At 37.1% G+C, this 20,339-nt stretch overlaps 1 protein-coding gene across 31 annotated transcripts in view; it reads left to right on the top strand.

Annotated features, from left to right (window-relative positions):
* Positions 1-20,339, top strand: part of THOC2 (THO complex subunit 2) — a 117,621-nt gene that overhangs the window by 66,310 nt on the left and 30,972 nt on the right. For 21 of the 31 annotated variants that reach the window (XR_011385341.2, XR_016228306.1, XR_007912187.3 and 18 more), the window contains exons 13-22: positions 3,684-3,884; positions 4,380-4,421; positions 4,838-4,968; positions 5,068-5,169; positions 11,442-11,526; positions 12,462-12,555; positions 13,310-13,390; positions 15,314-15,410; positions 16,815-16,932; positions 18,344-18,523. Coding sequence is in view for 26 of the 31 variants with exons in the window: in XM_089324766.1 (XP_089180892.1) it covers positions 3,684-3,884; positions 4,380-4,421; positions 4,838-4,968; positions 5,068-5,169; positions 11,442-11,526; positions 12,462-12,555; positions 13,310-13,390; positions 15,314-15,410; positions 16,815-16,932; positions 18,344-18,523 (1,131 nt within the window). In the remaining 5 variants the exon portion in view is untranslated. The remainder of the gene's footprint in view (positions 1-3,683; positions 3,885-4,379; positions 4,422-4,837; positions 4,969-5,067; positions 5,170-11,441; positions 11,527-12,461; positions 12,556-13,309; positions 13,391-15,313; positions 15,411-16,814; positions 16,933-18,343; positions 18,524-20,339) is intronic. The other 10 variants (XR_016228307.1, XM_008273167.5, XM_051827775.3 and 7 more) reach the window with 1 other exon arrangement.

Below are 20,339 nucleotides of genomic sequence, written 5' to 3'. Positions count from 1 at the left end.
ATTGCTATGAGGATCAAATCAAGTATTTCTTAACATTAATTAGCTTTATAGTGTAAAATGTGAATAGTCATGAATTCTTAAGATCATAGATATTGCTTTTTTTGAGTAAGTCATTATTTCATTAGACTTTGATGATTTGTTTGAAACTATTACAAGCTTTTTTTTGTCTTAAAATTTTTAGTTCTCATGTTAAGGTAATAGCTTTATTTCACTCAAGAGCACATTTGTCTACTATATGTAGGAATTCATTTTTTTAAGATTTATTTTATTTATTTGAAAGAGTTACAGAGAGAGGTAGAGACAGAGAGAGAAAGCGGTCTTCCATCCTCTGGTTCACTCCCCAATTGGCCACAATGGCTGAAGCTGTGCCGATCCGAAGCCAGGAGCTAGGAGCTTCCTTCGGGTCTCATATCTGGGTGCAGGGGCCCAAGGACTTGGGCCATCTTCTACTGCTTTCCCAGGCCATAGCGGAGAGCTAGATGGGAAGAGGAGAAGCCGGGACTTGAACCAGCATCCCATATGGGATGCCGGTGCTTAAGGCCAGGGTGTTAACCCACTGTGCCACAGCACCAGCCCCAGAATTCATTTTTTTTTTCAGATTTATATTATTTACTTGAGAGGCAGATTTACAGACAGAGGGAGAGGGAGAGATAGTGACAGAAAGATCTTCCGTCCACTGATTCATTCCCCAAATGGCCACAGTGGCCGGAGGTGGGCCTATCTGAAGGCAGGAGCCAGTAGCTTCCTCCAGGTCTCCCATGCGGATACAGGGGCCCAAGTACTTGGGCCATCTTCCACTGCTTTCACAGACCATAGCAGAGAGCTGGATCAGAAGTGCAGCAGCTGGGACTAGAGCCGGGGCCCATATGGAATGCCAGCACTGCAGGCAGATGCTTAACCTACTATGTCACAGCGCCAGCCCCAAGGACTTTCTTTGTTTACTTTTTAATGATAATCAGGTGGTTTTTTACCCCACCAGTGTTGCTATTTATTTTATAAATTAGTTAACACAAAATAAAGACAATTTTTTTAAAGATTCATTTATTTTATTTTAAAGTATAACAGGGAGGGAGAGGCAGAGGCAGAGGCAGAGAGAGATCTTCTGCCTACTAGTTTGCTCTCCAAGTGGCCTCAAAGATCAGGAGCCAGGAGCTTCATCCGGTCTCCCATATGTGTGCAGGGGTGATCCTCCACTGCTTTTCCAGGTGCACTGGCAGGGAGCTGGATAGGAAGTGGAGCAGCCACTGGACTCAAACCAGTACACCCATATGGGATGCTGGTGCTGCAGGTGGCGGCTTTGCCTGCCATGCCACAGTGCTAGCCCTGGCAATTTTTATGAAGAAAATATTTATTGCTAGGGTTTTGTGAGTGAACTATTCAAGGGTAGGTATGAGTGTGTATCTCTTCATTTTAAGTAAAAAGCATTTTGTAAGAATACCTTAAAAACATCAAAATCTTTTAATATAGTTCTTATTTTACACATAGAGGCAAACACTGCTCTTTTTGGTACTGTCAAGTTCCCTGATGTATTTTTGCTATTGTAAAAAGTCCATACAAAGAAAATGAGGAGCTCTAGAGTTAGAAACCAAGTTTAATCTAAAAACATCTTTTGTATTTAATGAATGTGATCAAAGAAGTATTAAGATGTTTATATTTGCTCTTGTATTTTCACCTTTAACAATTGGTTTGAATTAAGATCAGCTTATCTCGTACTGAATATCTTCCTGTTACAATTCTAATCAAGATGTAGAATCATACTTAAGGGAATAAATTACAAATCATACTTTAATTAGCATTTTCCTCATTAGCTATTCTGCTTAACTAAAAGAGGTATATAAACATACAAGGATAGGCAGCTACTAAGTATTACTAAGTATTACGAGGCATATATAGACTAGATGAAAACAGTACATTATTTTTAAAAATGCATTTTATATAAGAAAGATCAGTACATAGAATTTCTTTATTAAGGAGAGTGATAGGGAGAGGTAGAAGTAGAGGGAGAGAGATGCACACCGGTGGCCAGGAATGCAATCTAGGTTCCCCATGTGGGTGTCAGGGACCTAACCACTTGAGTCATCATCTGCTACCCCCATGGGTACTCATTAGCAGGAAGCTGAAATCAGGAGGAGAGCTGAGACTTGAACCTAATCACTCTGATATGGGATGCTGGCTTCCCAACTAGTGCCCTAACTGCTAGGCCAAATGCATAGCCCGATGTACGTTTTTTTCTTAAGATTTATTTATTTATTTGAAAGACAGAGTTACAGAGAGGCAGAGGGAGAGGCAGAGAGACAGAAGTCTTCCTTTTGGTGGTTCGCTTCCCAAATGACTGCATCGGCCAGAGCTGGAGCCAGGAGCTAGGAGATAATATTTTGTCATTTAGTATCTATCTTTTCATGAATAATGTAGTATTAACAATGTATTTCTAAGAATTTTATAAAGTCTTAAATTTTAATTGAAAGATATAAGGAAGGTGGTTTATTGATCTGTTCTCTAGACTTGTTAATCTCCTGTTCCCTAGATAATTTTTTCCCTATAGGTATATTTTCTGATTTCTAAATTGTTTTAATCTTACTTGGATAATTTTTAGCAAAATGATTTTCCTCATAGTTTTAAAACATAAATATGAAGTCTTTATTCTAGTACATGGACCTGGTGGATATTCAATAATTGTCATTAAAAATGAGAAGAATAAGGATGGTGAAGGTAATGCTATAGTTCATATAGGTATGGCTACAGGTTTTGATCTAGCCATAAAAGTAATTCATCTGATTTATGTCTGCAACTTTCCCCTTAATCTTCAACCTATGTTGTTATGTAGCCCCATTAGTAGCTCTGTCTTTATAAGGCAATATTGAAACCTCTTTTGGTATGTTTATCATGTATTATATTGGAAATTAAGGAAGTTTTTCCAGTTATGGTCTACCCTATTTCCATCCGGAATGTACACTCAGTATGCCACCAGAATTACACATTTCCATCCCCCATCTCCAAAAACCCAGATGACTCTCTAGCTTTTTTCCTACCAGGCCACTCTCCTGTAACCCAATTCCTTATTTACTGACCAAGGTAACCTAATAATTGTTTCTTTGAAAATGATCATACCTTTTTGACTGCCAGTTCCAAAAAAAAAAAAAAAAGGTGTGTGTTTTCCCTCATAAAGTTTATATGGTAGGTGTTGAAAATGTGACACAGAAGTTAGACTTTACCATGTTAACACTCATTACATTGCTCAAGTATGAAAGTACATACATACACAAAATAACCTTGCTTACTAGGAAAATAGTAAGCTTATTAGCTGCATATTTATTTGCTTTTCCCTTTCCCTTCCCTGCTATTGAGCTAATTCTTTCAGGAAATCTAAATTGTCTGTAGGTGTCAGTGCTTCAGTTGTCCCTTTGCCTCTGCACTCTTTCCCAACCCTCCACCTGCTGTACACATACACATATCACTCATTATTTCATATTGAATGAATATACAATGTTGTCAAACACTTTGGGGACCCATCTGCTAACCCAGTTTTTTATTATTAATGGATTCAAGTTAACTAATGGTTTTTATTTTTTTTTTCAGCAATGTTGTTAATATTTTTGCTTATTTTTCTGTGAGGACTTTAGTAGTGTATTAAAACATGCCTTTACATTTCATTGTGTTTATTTTGGTTTTATTTTTTTTTAAAGATTTATTTATTTGAAAGGCAGAGTTACAGAGAGAGAGGGAGAGACAGAGAGAGATCTTCCATCCGCTGGGGTTCACTCCCCAGATGGCCGCAATGGCTGGGGCTGGGCCAAGCCGAAGCCAGGAGCCTGGAACTCCATCCGGGTCTCCCACGTGGGTGGCAGGGGCCCGAGTACTTGGGCCATCATTCGCTGCCTTCTCAGGTGGGTTAGCACGGAGCTGGGTTGGAGCAGCCGGACTAGAACCGGTGCTCCTATGGGGTGCTGGCGTTGCAGTTGGCAGCTTAACCCACTGTGCCACAATGCCAGCCCCTATTTTTGTTATTTTACTGTTTGATTTTACTAATTCTATAGAGGAATAACTAAAACCTGGATCAGATAGTACAAATGAACTATAAATTATTATGCTAGCTTTAATTTTATTTTATGATACTTAGATCGATTTAGGATGCTTAGTTTGTGATGAGAGTGAGAAAATTGGCCTATACAATCATTTAAAATGTATGGATGTCAAGAATGAGTTGGATGCTAGAAATAGAGATAAAATTTTAAAATGTTAATTGGTAATAGTCTATATGTAAACCTTAAATATGAATACAGTTTAAAATAATTGTACAAGTTAATATTTTGGAATTAAAACTAATTATGATGGCATGATGCTAACCTTTCTGTTTTGTTTTAATATTTTTTTAATTTTAGTTTCAGTCTGATGGAAGCAAACAAGAAGATAAAGAGAAAACGGTAAGAAACTAGAAAAAATCCAATAATATGTCAAATGTTTAGATATAACAGTGCAAATTTTATTGTGAATAAGCTTTAGTCACTTGTATAGGTAATTATGTTATATTTGACATGCTTATTTTCTCTTTTGTCAGCTCACACAAAGTTATATTTTTAAGATTAACCCCCCTTTTAAGATTAGCATGTTTAGAAGCGAATGAGGGATAAAAATCACTCATTCCCTTAGTAATCCTTATCTTTCTCTCTGTATGTGCTATCTTGCCTGGAGAAGCATAAATAAGGGAAGTTGTAAGGTGGGGAATTATATTTTGTGTTAGCAGATCAAGAAAGGACAGTTTTCCTGACTATCATAAATTTATTTTGAGGGATGGATTGGTCTGGACAGCTTTGTGAAATAATTTTTCCTCCTTTCTTAGGAAGTTATCCTAAGCTGTTTGCTTAGCATAACTGACCAGGTACTTCTTCCATCTCTTTCTTTGATGGACTGCAATGCTTGCATGTCTGAAGAGCTATGGGGAATGTTTAAAACATTTCCTTATCAGCATAGGTAAATATATATTTTCACATTTTTACCTACTAGTAATTTTAATGTGTTAACCTCTTAAGTATGTTTAACTTTTTCTAATTCTTCATCTCATTTTTTAAGATATCGTCTGTATGGCCAGTGGAAGAATGAAACTTACAACAGTCACCCACTTTTAGTAAAAGTTAAAGCTCAAACAATAGACAGAGCCAAATATATCATGAAGTAAGTTGTAATTCATTATTCTTCATATTAATCTACATTATATATGGATTTAATTTACTTTTTTTTCAGCTAGCTTATGTCTGAGCCTCAATTGTTTTTAAAGATTTATTTATTTATTTGAAAGGCTGAGTTACAGAGAGAGGGAGAGACAGAGATCTTCCATCTGCTGGTTCACTCCCCGATATGGCCGCAATGGCCAGAGCTGGGCCGGTCTGAAGACAGGAGCCAGGAGCTTCCTCCGGTCTCTCAAGTGGGTTCAGGGGCCCAAGCACTTGGGCCATTCTCTGCTGATTTTCCAGGCACATTAGCAGGGGACTGGATTGAAAGTGGAGCAGCCAGGACTCAAATGGGCTCCTATATAGGATGCCAATGTCACAGGCAATGGCTTTACCCACTATACTACAACACTGGCCCCCTGAGCCTCAATTTTGGGGAAAAAAAAAAAAAACCTGATGAATGTTTGTTAAAGGTATAGCTGATCCTAGTTTACAGGTAAGATGAGTCAATTTTCGCAGTTTTAGCTTATTTTGAGTACAAAGTTACTGTTTCCATAGTTGTTAAGTTATATAGATATAAAATCTTAAACAATTCTCCGTAATACATGTAAGATTCAGTTTTTGCCTTTTTGTTTTTAAAAAAGCTGTGGCCTTTGCTCAACTTGAATAATACATTTAATATGTTGTGCAGTGTAATAGATATTCTATGAATATCCTCAACTGACAAATGGTATAATAAAGGTTTTTAACGCTCTGTTAGGATGATCTATTGGAATTATGTAGAAATTTCTCCATACGGTGCTGACTTTTGAGAAACTTTGTTTTCATTTGTATGCTTTTACTTTCATATCATAGAAGCATAAGACTGATGTTAGTTCTACTTTCTGGTAGACTAAAGTTTTACTATGAAAATTATATATTTCAGATTAGTATCAGTTTATATAGTAAATACACTTAACCAATGTAATGCAAGTGTTTCTGCAAGGTTATTTATTGTCAGTTGTCATTCCTTGTATAAATTCATGCAGTGGTGTGGTTATTCTCATTAAAAGCATTGCATTCTATATTTTAACTAGCTTTGACAGTATGCATTGATACTGTCTTTGCCACATGATAACTGTCATGCTGCTGTACTGTAAAAACAGGTGTGTGCAGGATCAGAGTCTTATTTATTAGGTGCTATTATGTAGTATGTATGAAGTGCTATGGGAGGATAGACAGGAGAGTAAATTATTTTACTTAAGGAAGTTATGGCAGAAGATGATATTAGGACAGGTTCATCTGAAAAGAGTTCTGGTTTTTAAAGAATTCTCCAGGAACAGCGTTTAGTTTAACCACCATAGCTAATATTTTATAGAGTCATTATTATGTGTTCCCTGAACTATGTGATTTATATATATTACTTAATAATATGTCAAGCATTAATGCATTCCTTAAATCCATGTCATCTTTTTCTCTACTACTAGGACCTTAGTTATTTTTCTTTTAAAAAATATTGTTTATTTTCTGGTTACTTAAGAGACAAAGAGGGATGTTCTATCTACTGATTGACACCCACCCCCCCCCACCCCACCCCCCGCCATGGCTACAATAGCTATGTCTGTGTTAGGCTGAGCCAGGAGCACAGAATTCAAACTGGGTTTCCCACCCAGGGACACAAGTACTTTTTATCTTATTTTTTTTAAAAGATTTATTTATTTATTTGAAAGAGTTACAGAAAGAGATATATATCTTCCGTATACTGGTTCACTCAGATGGCCCTAATGGCCAGGAGCCAGGAGATTCTTCTGGGTCTCCCACATAGGTGGCAGGATCAAGCATTTGGGCCATCTTCTGCTCCTTCTCCCAGGCCATTAGCAGGGAGGTGGATCAGAAATGGAGTAGGCAGTACTTGAACCAGTGCCCATATGGGATTTTGGCATCACAGCCGTCAGCTTCACCCATTATACCACATTGCCAGCCCCACAAGTACTTTTATTTAAAAAAATATTTATTTGAAAAGGAGAGTTATAAAGAGAGAGGGGGAGACAGATTTTCATCTGTTAGTTCACTCCCCAAATGGCCTCAATGGCTGGGGCTGGGCCTGGGCCAAGCTAAATCCAGGAGTCAGGAGCTTCAAGCATTTGGGCTATCATCCGCTGCTTTCCCAGGCATATTAGTTGGGAGCTGGATCAGAAGTGGAGCAGCTGGGACTCAAACCAGTGCCCATATGGGATGCTGGCATTATAGGCGGTGGCTTTACCCACTTTGCCACAGTGTTGGTCCCTGTAAGTACTTATTTATTTCTGTTTATTTGAATATCATTGCAAGAGGTGGGGGGAGATATGGAGAAAAATATCTTCCATCTGCTGATTCATTCCCCAAATACCTGCAACAGCCATGGCTGAGTCAGGCTGAGCTAGGAGGCCAGGAACCCAGAATTCCATCTGGGTCTCTTTTGTGGATGGCATGGCTATATCATCATTTGGTGCCTCCCAAAATGTGTATTATCTGGAAGCTAGATTGAAAGCAAAGTAGGAACTCAAACCCAGGCACTCATGGGATGTGGGCATCCCAAGCAGCATCTTACCAGTTGTGCCAAATGCCCACCTCAGACAAAAGTATTTGAGCCTTCCTCTGCTCCCTCCGAGAGTGTGCATTAGCAGGAAGGTGGAATCAGCAGTAGAGCCAGGACTCAAGTCCAGGTACTGTGAAATGGGATCTGTTAGCTTAACCGCTGCACCAAATACCTGCCCCCACTACCTTAGTTCTTTTTTTTTTTAAGATTTATTTATTGTATTTGAAAGTCAGTTACAGCAAAAAGAGAGGAGAGAGATCTTCCATCCACTGGTTTGCTCCCCAAATGGCTGCAATGGCCAGGGCTGGGCCAGGACGAAGCCAGGAACTAGGAGCTTCATCTGAATCTCCTGGATGGATGCAGAGGCCCAAGCACTTGGACCATCCTCTGTTGCTTTCCCAGGCACATTAGCAAGGAGCTGGATCAGAAGTGGAGCAGCTGGGGCTCAAACCAACACCCATATGGGATGCCAGTGCTGCAGATGGTGGCTTAACCTACTGTGACACAGCACTGCCCTGCCCACCACCACCACCACCCTCTTTTAAAGATTTTACTTTAGTTCTTTTTTTAAAGATTTATTTATTTATTTGAAAGGCAAAATTACAGAGTGGGAGGGAGGGATGGAGAGAGAGAGAGAAAAATGTAGCGGAATGAGAAGGCCATGCCAAGATGGCCGCTGGCAAGTGAGCATCAGTTACTCAGGAATGGCTTCGGAAACCCCCTGGGAAACCACCTGGCAACCGAGCCTCAGGAATGGCTTCGGAAACCCCCTGGGAAATCTCCTGGGAAACCACCTGGCAATGGAGCCTGCCTGGCAATGGGCTGTGATTGGTTAGGGCATAAACCGTCCCTTGACTGGATTGGCTGCCTTGGCTATATAAGCTGCTGTACCATCTGAAATAAAAGAGCCTGTGGTCTGCTCGCCTCTGGCCCACTTTCACCCGACTCCCAGGGTCTCTGTGGTGACTCCACGCCTCTTGCCCCCACCACGCTCCTCCTCTCAGAACGAATCCACAGCAACAGAGAAAGTCTTCTATCTGCTGGTTCACTCCCCAAATTGCTGCAATGGCCGGAGCAGGGCTGATCCAAAGCCAGGAGCCATGAGCTTCTTCCAGGTCTCCCACATGGGCACAGGGGCCCAAGGACTTGGGCCATCTTCTACTGCTTTCCCAAGCCATAGCTGAGAGCTGGATAGGAAGTGGAGCAGCTGGGACTTGAATCGGCTGCCATATGGGATGCTGTCCCTGCAGGCGGCAGTTTTACCCACTAGGCCACTGCACTGGCCCCACCTTAGTTCTTATAGAGAATTATAATGCCTTTTTGTTTTCAGGAGTATGTCAATCTTTATGGCATGATGTTCTAAGTAAGAGACACTGCTTGATCTGTCTCTCCCTCTATCTAACCTCATTTCCTGTCAATTCCACCTCCAGCTGTACTGTGCCTTTGTTTCCTCTCTTTGTGCAGATTTTCCTTTACCTCCCTTTACTCCATCTGGTAACATTTTTGGAGAGTGAGCTCCAGTGTCACTGCTGTGAAGACTAACCTAGCACATATTGCCCAACACAAGTTGATAGTTCTTTTTTTGTGACACCAATATCCCTTATGCCTAAAATCCTAGCATTCTACTTAGTAGGTACATTGCCATGATCATTTTTCTTTTTAATATTTTCTAGTTTTTGAATAGTTTATATGTTTACCCAGTTTAAGTTGGTATATAGAGTCTACATCTAAGTGAGGTCATGTGGTATTTGTCTTCCTGTGTCTATTTTACTTTGCATAATGTCTTCCAGTTCCATCCATGTTGTTGAGAATGACAGAATTTCCCTTTTTTTTAAAGTTGAGGTTGTTATCAGAAGCAGGGGTGGGTTAGATAAGGGGAAGATATTGATCAAAGGACACAAAATTTTTACTTTAGAGGAATGTTTTAGTGATCTGTCATCCTGCATGATAACCATAGTTAATAATAATGTATTGTTATATAATTAATAATGTATGTTATTATATACATATGTTTCAAAATGGATGAAAAAATAGATTTTGAACAGTCTCACTACAAATAAATGAGTGAGGTGTTGTATGTTAATTAGCTTTACTGAATTTTTCTACAGTGTGTATATACATGATTAGAACATTTCATCGTACTCCATAAATATACACAGCAAAAAAAAGCCATATGGTTTATCTCTCACTCTATTCCCCCTCAATAAAAAATATATAGTAACTAATTTTTAGTCTCTTATTTATCCTCCCAGATACTTTTATCTGTGTATAAGGTAATACAAGTAATTATCCTCACTTTTAATATTGATAGCATATAAATACTGTTCTGTTGTTCTTTTTAAGAAATCTCAGCAGGAACTGCTATTCATCTTTATGTTCCTAAAGCTTAGCACATTAGCTGTCATAGTAGGTATCAATATTATGAAATTAATAAGATATAATTTATACAATACAAAATGTACAGAATTTTTAATATACTTAGAATTTTGTCATATTAGTAAGCTGTACATATTTCACCAGGCCTTAGCAATATGATTTTGTTATTGCTTGAATTGGAGAATGGAACATATTTATTATTTGTAGAATTTCACAAAGTTTGAATACTACTTAAAACATGAGCTTGCCATAGGGCATCTAATAATTAATTATAAAAATACTCACTGATTGTGTTTTATTTGTCAGATACCATGATAAAAGGGGCAGACATAATCAAGAAAATATTTCTTTCATTTTTCCTGCCCAGGTAGTGGAGGCAGTAAGGGATGGAATAAAAAGGGTAGTGGGTTGTAATGACAAGTAGGAGGACCACTTGATATAGAAATAGGGAAAAAGGTAAAACAGAAGATAGCCAAAGAAACTGGGCCTGGAACAATGTGAAGGGGGGGAAGTTGATGATGAAGCAATTTTAATTGATGGTCCGGTTTCGCCATGAGAAACTTCTGAAGTTTCTTCTTCATAATTTCAAGAATGATCACATTCCCCACATTTTGAACTGAATTCATAATATACTTCATTTGCAAAAGTTTCCTTCCTGTCACTTAACGACCTTTTCAAGTTTTACATTTCCTGGGTTAATCATGTAACAGATTCATCAGAGGAGTTTTAGATTCTGTGTAATAATTGTTTTTGAACTGTAAAAATGTAACAGATTATAAATTTGCTGAATGTTAGTGAATCCTAAGCAGGAGAAAAAATAGGGAAAAAAGAAGTAGAATTTATTTAAAAAATGTTTACCTTGAAAAAGCAGAGAACCTTTGATGTTGAGTAGTATAACATTAGCTATTACTCTGTTAGGGTCACTGAACCAGATGGCATGAAGCATTTCATTACATCACATTAAACTTGATACCTTAATACCTAGCCTGATAAATGAGCCCTTCTAAATATAAAATAATAGATTCTCTGCAGGAAGAATTTTGTGTACTTGCAGAGTACAGTAAAATTTTTAATACTTATTAGGCTATTATGATAAAATGGAAATGTATGTTTTCTAAATGTTAAGTTTTTAATATCGAGATCTTAATACCCTCAGGGAGAATCGCTAACTAAAATAATCCAAGTTCTATAGTAAAGCATATGATGATGAATACAGTTGTTTACATGGATCCATTTTGAATATTTGGGAAAGAATTTTATTTTTTACATGATATCACAAAGCTATCAACATTATGAGGATTGTCTCTTAAGATGACCTCTGCTGCCTTTTTCTTTCCTTGTAGGCGACTAACCAAGGAAAATGTGAAGCCTTCTGGAAGACAAATTGGGAAGTTGAGCCACAGCAATCCAACAATTTTGTTTGATTATGTATGTTTTTGAAGTTAATATTTTCAGGGATTTTTCCTTTTGGTGTCTTTAAATTGGCATAGCAGAAAAAGAACAATGTAGTTTTTAAAATGTTTGGTAGTGTTAGGGGGAAAATACTTGGAACATTGAAAGATTGCCAGATATAAAGAACTTTATATGGTGTATTTATATTTATTGTATTTTTCTGGTAACATGGAACAGTGCTTCTGTTGTAAACAGTTTACCACATTTTAATATATTTTTATTTGAAGATTTATTTATTTGAAAGCAGTGTAACAAAGAAAGAGGTCTTCCATTCACTGGTTGACTCCCCCAAATGACTAAAACATCTGGGCCTGGGCCAGGCTAAAACCAGGAACCAGGAACTTCATACTGGTCTCCCATGTAGTTGGCAGGGACCCAAGTACTTGGGCCATCTTCTGCTGCCTTCCCAGGCACATAAGCAGGGAGCTGGATTGGAAGCTGAGCAGCTGGGATATGAATAAGTGCTCTGATATGGGATGCTGGTATTATAAATGGCAGCTTAATCTGCTGCACTACAATGCTGGCCTACCACATTTTAATTTCTAGAAATAATTATTTTTTATTTTAGCTTTTAGAAATATTGAATGGCATTTCATTGTGATTTAGATACACACTATTTCAGTTTCAAAAGATGTCTAAAACACATTTGATGCAATAGTAGCCTCTGTCATTGAAAATCCAAGTTTAGGCCCTCTGGAATTCTTTCCTAATTGGAAAAACATTCTCAAAGAAAAAATTCTGATGCAGTGACAAAATAGTATGTTTTATATAAATGCGAAATGATAGGAAGCCACTTAAATTATAAGCATTATTTCTTTTGAAAAATAAAATTTGCAGGTATTATTTAGTTGGCATAGTAGATGCCATCTTTTGATTAGTTTATGCCCTCTGTTCTTGTTGCTTTCTTCCAGATCTTGTCACAAATACAGAAGTACGATAACTTAATAACACCTGTAGTAGATTCATTGAAATACCTCACTTCATTGAATTATGATGTCTTGGCCTGTATCCTTTCAAGTGAAGAAGCAACACATAGATTTCACATTTCATAAATGTATGGTGAACATTTTCTTTTAAAAAAAAAAGATTTATTTTATTTATTTGAAAGACAGAGTTACAGAAAGAGGTAGAGATAGAGAGAGAAGTCTTCCATCTGCTGGTTTACTCCCCAGATGGCCGCAATGGCCGGAGTTGTGCCAATCTGAAGCCAGGAGCCAGGAGCTTCTTCTAGGTCTCCCACATGGGTGCAGGGGCCCAAGGACTTCGGCCATCTTCTACTGCTTTCCCAGGCCATAGCAGAGAGCTGGATCGGAAGAGGAGCAGCTGGGACTAGAACCAGCACCCATATGGGATGCCGGTGCTTCAAGCCAGGGCTTTAACCCACTGCACCATAACACTGGCCCATACTTTATTTTTATTCACCATTCCTTAAGCAATGATATGAAGTTGATTCAGGTGACTGATCTGAAGTTTGACTAGTCAAGACTATGAGAGTGATTGAGTGTCTGTGTGCACATATATCTGTGTTGTATAAAGGGAGAGATGTTAGGTTTACCAAACATCTTGACTTAGGTGGAATTTATCATGCTTTCTTAAGATGGAAAAGAGGCTAAAAAAGAAAAGTTGGTACTAAAGTGAGTGTCTTTCACTAATTTGTAACAGCCTGAAGCAAGCAGTTTTAGTTTTTTCCAGTATGTGGCTTATTGTTTTATTTTAGTGGTCTCTGCTAGTGATGCATTTTTCCTAAATGTAATGAAAGATTGTATCATTGAAGCTTTAGCTAATCCAGAAAAGGAGCGAATGAAACATGATGACACAACCATCTCAAACTGGCTTCAGAGTAAGTATTTTTGTTTTTCCAAAAGTGAAATTACTGTTGCTGATAACTGCTATATTATACATTCCATCACCTGTATTTTGAGACTTCCTAAGAGTCTGTTTGTCAAGACCTTTTAAAGCTGTCTAGCCACTCAGCTTATAGAGCATCCAAATCTTTGGCTGTATAATGGAGTTCATATAATTCAAATTTCCAAACTTTAGATCATTATTGACTGTAAGAGAATTTGGGTAAGCATTACAAGGGAGTTGAAGATCCTCTTCTTTTTAGTTATTATTTTAAAGGAATTGTTATTAAGGGAAATAACCTCACTTTTCTCCCTTTCTATTCAAGGTTCTAGTCATTTTCAAAGATCAAAAACTTGCCTGCTTAACCAAAAATACACCACATTTCTTTTTTATTTCTTGTTCTTTTGTTTTATATAAGCCAGCTCCCAGTCTTTCATTCTATCATCTCTGATAGCTGAATCTTGCAGTGGCTTCCCATTGTCTTTTAAACGCTGAAATCTTTAATTAATCATACAACTCAGTTCTTTTGGAATCAGGTCCTTACTGTTCTAGCCTCAGCATTCCCCTTGTTCCAGTATTTTACCTTTCATTAATACTGAATTTGGACTTTTTTGGCTCATTTACATTTGTTGCTTTCTCTGTATAGAATACTCCTCTGTGACCACTCGTCCTTATTCCATCTTCTTATTAGATTCTAACTTAAAGATCATTTATTTTGGAAAGCTTTTCCTGTTAATCTTCCTGCCCAAAAGTCAGAATTAAATGCAACTTCTTTGTATTCCCATGGAATTTTTTATTCAACTCAATTTTAAGTTATTTTCTGTATCTCCCACTAGACTTAGGCTCCTTGAGGACAGGACCCATGTTTTGTCCAGTAAAATTTAGGTGCTTTGCAAGTAATTGTTGAATAGACTATGGATAACCTAACTAGGATTTTCTTTTCTTGTCTTGATTGGGGTTTCCTCCCTAATCATGGTAAGGACTATTGGTTAAAATTATTCTCTTGTCTGTTTCTTGGCCTGGCAATATTTTACCTGTTTCTGTATCCCTTGACAAGTAGTTCCTAGATAAGTTCCTTGACAAGGCATGTTCCTAGATAAAGCAGATAATTGGTTTTTTTAAAGGTTTATTTATTTATCTGAAAGAGTTACACAGAGAGGAGGAGAGGCAGAGAGAGGGGGTGGGGAGAGAGAGAGAGAAAGAGAAAGAGAGAGTCTTCCATCCGCAGGTTCACTTCCCAGATCGCCACAGTGGCTGGAGCTGTGTTGATTGCAAGCCGGGAGCCAGGAGCTTCTTCTGGGTCTCCCACTGGGTGCAGGGGCCCAATGACTTGGGCCATCTTCTACTGCTTTCCGAGGCCATAGCAGAGAGCTGGATCAGAAGTGGAGCAGCTGGGACTCAAACTGGCGCCCACATGGGATGCCGGCATCACAGGTGGCAGCTTTACCCACTGTGCCACAGTGCCGGCCCCAGATAATTGTTTTTGATTGGAATGTTTAAAGGGCTGGTATTTGGTTATTTATTTAGGTTTACTGAGTAATCTGTGAGATTTTGATCTGTCCTAATTAATCAGGCTGCATAGGTTAGAATCAGTGTACTACTTTCTGCCATGTGACCATGAGCAAGTTACATGATGTATCTTCTGAATTTGCCTCATCAATAGGTTTATATCACCCTTAGATGATCATCATAAGAATTGAATGAATTAATCAATGTAAAGTACTTGGTATAATGCTTGACATGTTTAAGAAATATTAGCTATTATAGAACTCCATTCAATGATATCAGCAAGGTAGTTATTCCTACTTCATTTTGTTTTAGAAATTGACTTAGTTGAAGAAATGATGCTACGTGTGCTTTTTGTTTTGTTTTTATGAACTCTTTTTATTCTTACTCTTTTCTTTTTAACTTCATATAGGCCTGGCTAGTTTTTGTGGTGCAGTTTTTCGTAAATATCCAATTGATCTTGCTGGTCTTCTTCAATATGTGGCCAATCAGCTAAAGGCAGGCAAAAGGTATTTATAGAAAATGATATATAAGTGAAATTTAGTAATTAGAGAATTTGGGGGAGGTATTGAGATACTGAGATATATATTATCCTGAAAGACTACTTGTTTGTTGTAGGCTCAAGTAAAATAGTTGCTTATTTATCTGTGTGGAATTTTGTAATTAAAAGAAATTATAACTTGATACACAGACCCTTTCTATAGGAATAAATATTTGACTTTATATGTAACTCACTAAAAAGACATTTTTTGCTTATTTTGACTACCTGTTAAACTATGAGTAAATGAGTAATATGTACATTGTATAATCTCATGACAAAACACAAAGCATATTTTTATATTTGAACTTTAGAGATATGTAAGGTCTGCATAGCTTTGGGGCAGTCTTTTTCTTTATAAATATTAGCTATTCTGGGCCAGTGTCAGTGCTTAAAGTTTGAATTTGTGTGTGTGAGAGTTTTTTTTTTTTTTTTTTTTTAATTTGAAAGAGTTAGGGAGGGAGAGACAGAGTTCTTCCATCCACTGGTTCATTCCCCAAATGGCCACAAAAGCCGGGGCTGAACCAGGCCAAAGCTAGGAGCCTGGAACTCCATCTGGGTTTCACATGTAGGTGACAGGCGCCTAAGCAATCGTGCCATCTTCTGTTGCTTTTCCAGGTACATTAGCAGGGAGCTGGATTGGAAGTGTATTTGAACCAGCAGTCATATGGGATGCTGAGTATCACAGCTGGTACCTTAACCTGCTAAGCCACAACACCAGAACCTGAATTAGTACAAATATTAAACCTCAGCAGCAGGAAATTGACGAGACTCTTAAGAACTAGAAATTGTTTCCAAGAGCTTTCTGGTAGAAAGCTAACAAAATAAAAAATGATCTAGTATTTCAAACAATCAGGACAAACAGCTGCCATCTCAGGCTCAAATAGTACACTTGGAAACTGCCTTCCCTTTGTTTTTTTTTTTTCCTTTAATGTGTACCCTCTTCCAAGTGTGTTTTGATCATTCTTTATTCATTTTTATTAATTGAATTGTTTCGAGAGATGACTATACCATCAAAAATATATTGGACATCCAATTGTATATGTGTACAGAGAGAGGAGGAAGTGAGGGGGACACACAAATGATAAAGCAGATGGCAATAAGAATGTTAATAATTAAATTGAGGGAAAGGTTATATGGGCTTGCTTTGTACCTTTATTTTTGATACTATCTGTAAGGTTAACATTATATGGAATTAAATATAAACATACACAAGAAATATTTTTCATTTTGGTTCTAAGAATGTAGTTGTTTTAAAACCTCTTCAACCTCCTCTATATTCATCTACAAATAATTACAGATTCTTGCTATATTAATTATAATACATTGTCACATATATTTGAAGTTGTAATTGTAGACCATTTATTTTGAATAGTTTTGACCTTCTTATATTGAAAGAAGTGGTACAAAAAATGGCAGGAATAGAAATTACAGAGGAAATGACAATGGAGCAACTAGAGGCTATGACTGGTGGAGAGCAGCTAAAAGCTGAGGTGAGAGTTGTCATTTTTGGTTATTTACTTTTACAATAGAAAATGTATGTAGTACCACATTTTCTGCAGTTTTGCTTTCTGTAGTTAGTTACTTGTGGTCAGCTGGTATCTATAAATATTAAATGGTCAATTCTGGAAATAAAAAATTTAGAAGTTTTAAATTGTCTTCTGTTTAAGTAGCAGGATGTAATCACATGCTGTGCCCCTCATTCCTGCCCAGGATGGGAATCTTACCTTCCCTTTGTCCAGGGGGAGTATATGCTGTTTGCCCAAGAGTCACTTAGTAGCTGTCTTGGTTTATCAGGCTGTATCACATTACTTGTGTTCAAGTAACCCTTATGTGGTAGCCTAATGCTACATCACAGTGCTGGCTCATTCATCTCATTTTGTAGGCATTGTATCATCTCATATATCGTAAGATATTTTGAGAGTGAGCCTGCATCCACTGAATTATATTATTAGCCCTTGTTAATCTCTTACTGCAACTAATTTATAAATTATACTTACAGATAATAAATATGTGTGTATATAGGGAAAAAAGGTGAGCATAATTTAGTGTTATTAACAGTTTCAGTCATCCACTGTTTGTCTTGGAACATATCCTGTGTGGATAAGGAGGTACTGCTGTATGCATGGCCATAGTAAAGAATATTTTAATACGAATACATAAAGCCGAATGTCAAAAGCTATACTCTCTCACAACCACTTACCTCTCTTTGTGAGATTGAGATATATTAGTTATTTTATACATTTTTATTTGGAAGGCAGAGACAAAGGGCAGAGATAGATCTTCCATTTGCAAGTTCACTCCCTAAATGCCTGCAACAACCAAGAGCCTAAAAGTCCTTATGGGTTTCCCGTGTGGGTGGCAGGGACTTGAACCATCATTTGCTGCTTCTTAGGATGTAAATTAGCAGGAAGCAGGGTTGTAAGGAGAGCTGGGATTTGAACCAGGCAGTCTGATATGGGATGCAGGTGTCCTAAGCATCAGCTTAATAGGTGCCAAATACTCATTCCACAAACCATTTTAATCTTTTTAAAAACCTAAAGCATAATGTAAAAGACACTAAGTGATACACCTGTGAGGAAAGTAAATACCAAATCTTCTGTGGTCCTTGATATCTTTATTGCCATAAATCTTGATGTTGCTACTCTGCTTAATCTGATCCACAGTGAATAAAGAATGATCCTGTGAAGGTAGGGGTCAGCAAGGGGGAAAGTGATTGACATTTACCTTTAAGTCATTATAATTAGTAATGGTGTCACTAAAATAAATTTATGAAAAGGGGAAGGAACATAGAACGTAGGAATTTCGTGTCTTAAGGATTGTAACTGAAATTTTTTTCACTTTCACATAAGGTGGCATGGGTTATGTATTGTATCCTGGTAAATTTGTGTCTTTCTTGTTTAGGGTGGTTATTTTGGCCAGATCAGAAACACTAAGAAATCCTCTCAGAGATTAAAGGATGCACTATTGGACCATGATCTTGCTCTTCCTCTCTGTTTGCTTATGGCTCAGCAGAGGAATGGAGTAATCTTTCAAGAAGGTGGAGAGAAGCATTTGAAACTTGTGGGAAAGCTCTATGACCAGGCAAGTTAACAGTGACTTTTGTGTTGATGTAAATTTTTGAACCTGATAAAGGAAAATAGAGAATGTGGTAAAATTTGAAAAACAAAAATGTTTTGTACTTTATATAATTATGAAACAGTTATAATATAAAACAGATATTTTGGAAATAAGGCATATTTCTATGCAAATTATAGTATTTAAGAAATGATTCTGAGATTTTACATGTATAAGGCTTTCAGTTAATTAGGCTTTCTGTCATTAAATTTCTGCAATCTTGAGTTGTTTGCCTCATCTTTCCTGATCTCTGGAAATCTGGAATGTCAAGCACAATAAAGTAGATGGTATCTCATTTTTTTCTTTGTAATATAGCTGGTGATAAACAAATTTTGTTGGCTGTCATAGGTTTTGTTGCATAACATTTATAAATATATATTACATAAGTAAATTCTCATCTTTTAAGGGCAAAGGAGTTGATTTCTATTTGCCTTATGCATATTGTTATTTATTTAATTTTTTAGTTTTTAACACATTCAATATAGTTTATAGATACAATTCTAATAAAACAATGATTTTCACTTCTCTCTCCCTCCCTCCCTTTTTGAGATAACCTGTTTTTAATTTACATTACAGACAAAGACTTAATTCTCTACTAAATAAAGAGTTCAACAGATATAAAGCAAAAAAAATGCTAGTTTGACAAATATGGGCAAGGACTAAAAAACAGTAGTCAGATGGAAGGATGACCCTTTTACCCAATTACGTTTTAAAGTGATCACACAAATCATTAAAACTATAGTAGTATAATATTCTTAACCATTGGCTTGACAAGGTATAAAACAAAGTTTGGCAAAACTATATTTTCAGTCATACTGATACAGGCATTTTCTCTTTTTTTAATTTATTTTTTCTTTTTTAATTTTAGCTCCCACGTGTGAGGGAGAACATGTGGTATTTGTCTTTTGGTATCTGACATATTTCACTCAACACGATGTCCTGCAATTGTATTCATTGATGCAAATGGTAGAATTTCATTATTTTTTATAGCTGAATAATATTCCATTGTATGTATATATATACCACATTTTCTTTATCATTCATCTATTGATGGACACCTTGGTTGATTTCCATATTTTGGCTGTTGTGAATAGTGCTTCTGTAAACAATAGTGGTTGCAGGTATCTTTTTGGAACAATGCGTTCCTGTTTTTTGAGTATATTCCCAGAAATGGGATTGCTGGATGATGCAGCAAGTTTGTTTCTAGTATTTTAAATCTCCATGCTGTTTTCCATAGTGGGTTCCCAACCACAGTGTATTAGTGTTCCTTTTTCTTCATATTCTTACCAGAGTTCTTAGCAACTCTTTGTGTTTTGGATTTTTGCCACTCTGACAGGGGTGAGGTGATATCTCATTGAGTTTTGATTAGCGTTTCCCTGATGGCTAGTGATGTTCAGCATTTTTTCATATATTTGATGACAATTTGCATTTCTTTTGAGAACTGTGTATTGAGGTCCTTTGCCCATTTCTTCACCAGATTTTCTTTTTGTTGTTAAGTTTATTAAATTGCTGATACATCCTGTATATTAGTCCTTTCTTGGATAGGTAGCTTGGAAATATTTTTTTTCCCATTTTGTTGGATGTCTCTTCACTCTTGATCATTTCCTTTGGTGTGCAGACAGCATCTCTGTCCTCCCTTTCTCTTGACTCATGGAGTCTTCATTGTTTTGTCACTTTTCCACTGAAAATTTCTCCCAGTCAGGCTCCTGGAAACAGGTCATTCCTTTGTTCTTTTCATACCCCAAGGCATCTGAAATCAGCATGGCTATATCCTATTCAGCCA

This window comes from Oryctolagus cuniculus, chromosome X, assembly GCF_051225735.1.
Source record: "Oryctolagus cuniculus isolate XC-2025 breed Fujian yellow rabbit chromosome X, ASM5122573v1, whole genome shotgun sequence".
In the NCBI taxonomy this organism is placed as follows: domain Eukaryota; kingdom Metazoa; phylum Chordata; class Mammalia; order Lagomorpha; family Leporidae; genus Oryctolagus; species Oryctolagus cuniculus.
Note: the sequence above shows the minus strand (reverse complement) of the source record. Positions and strands in the feature narration are given on the sequence as shown.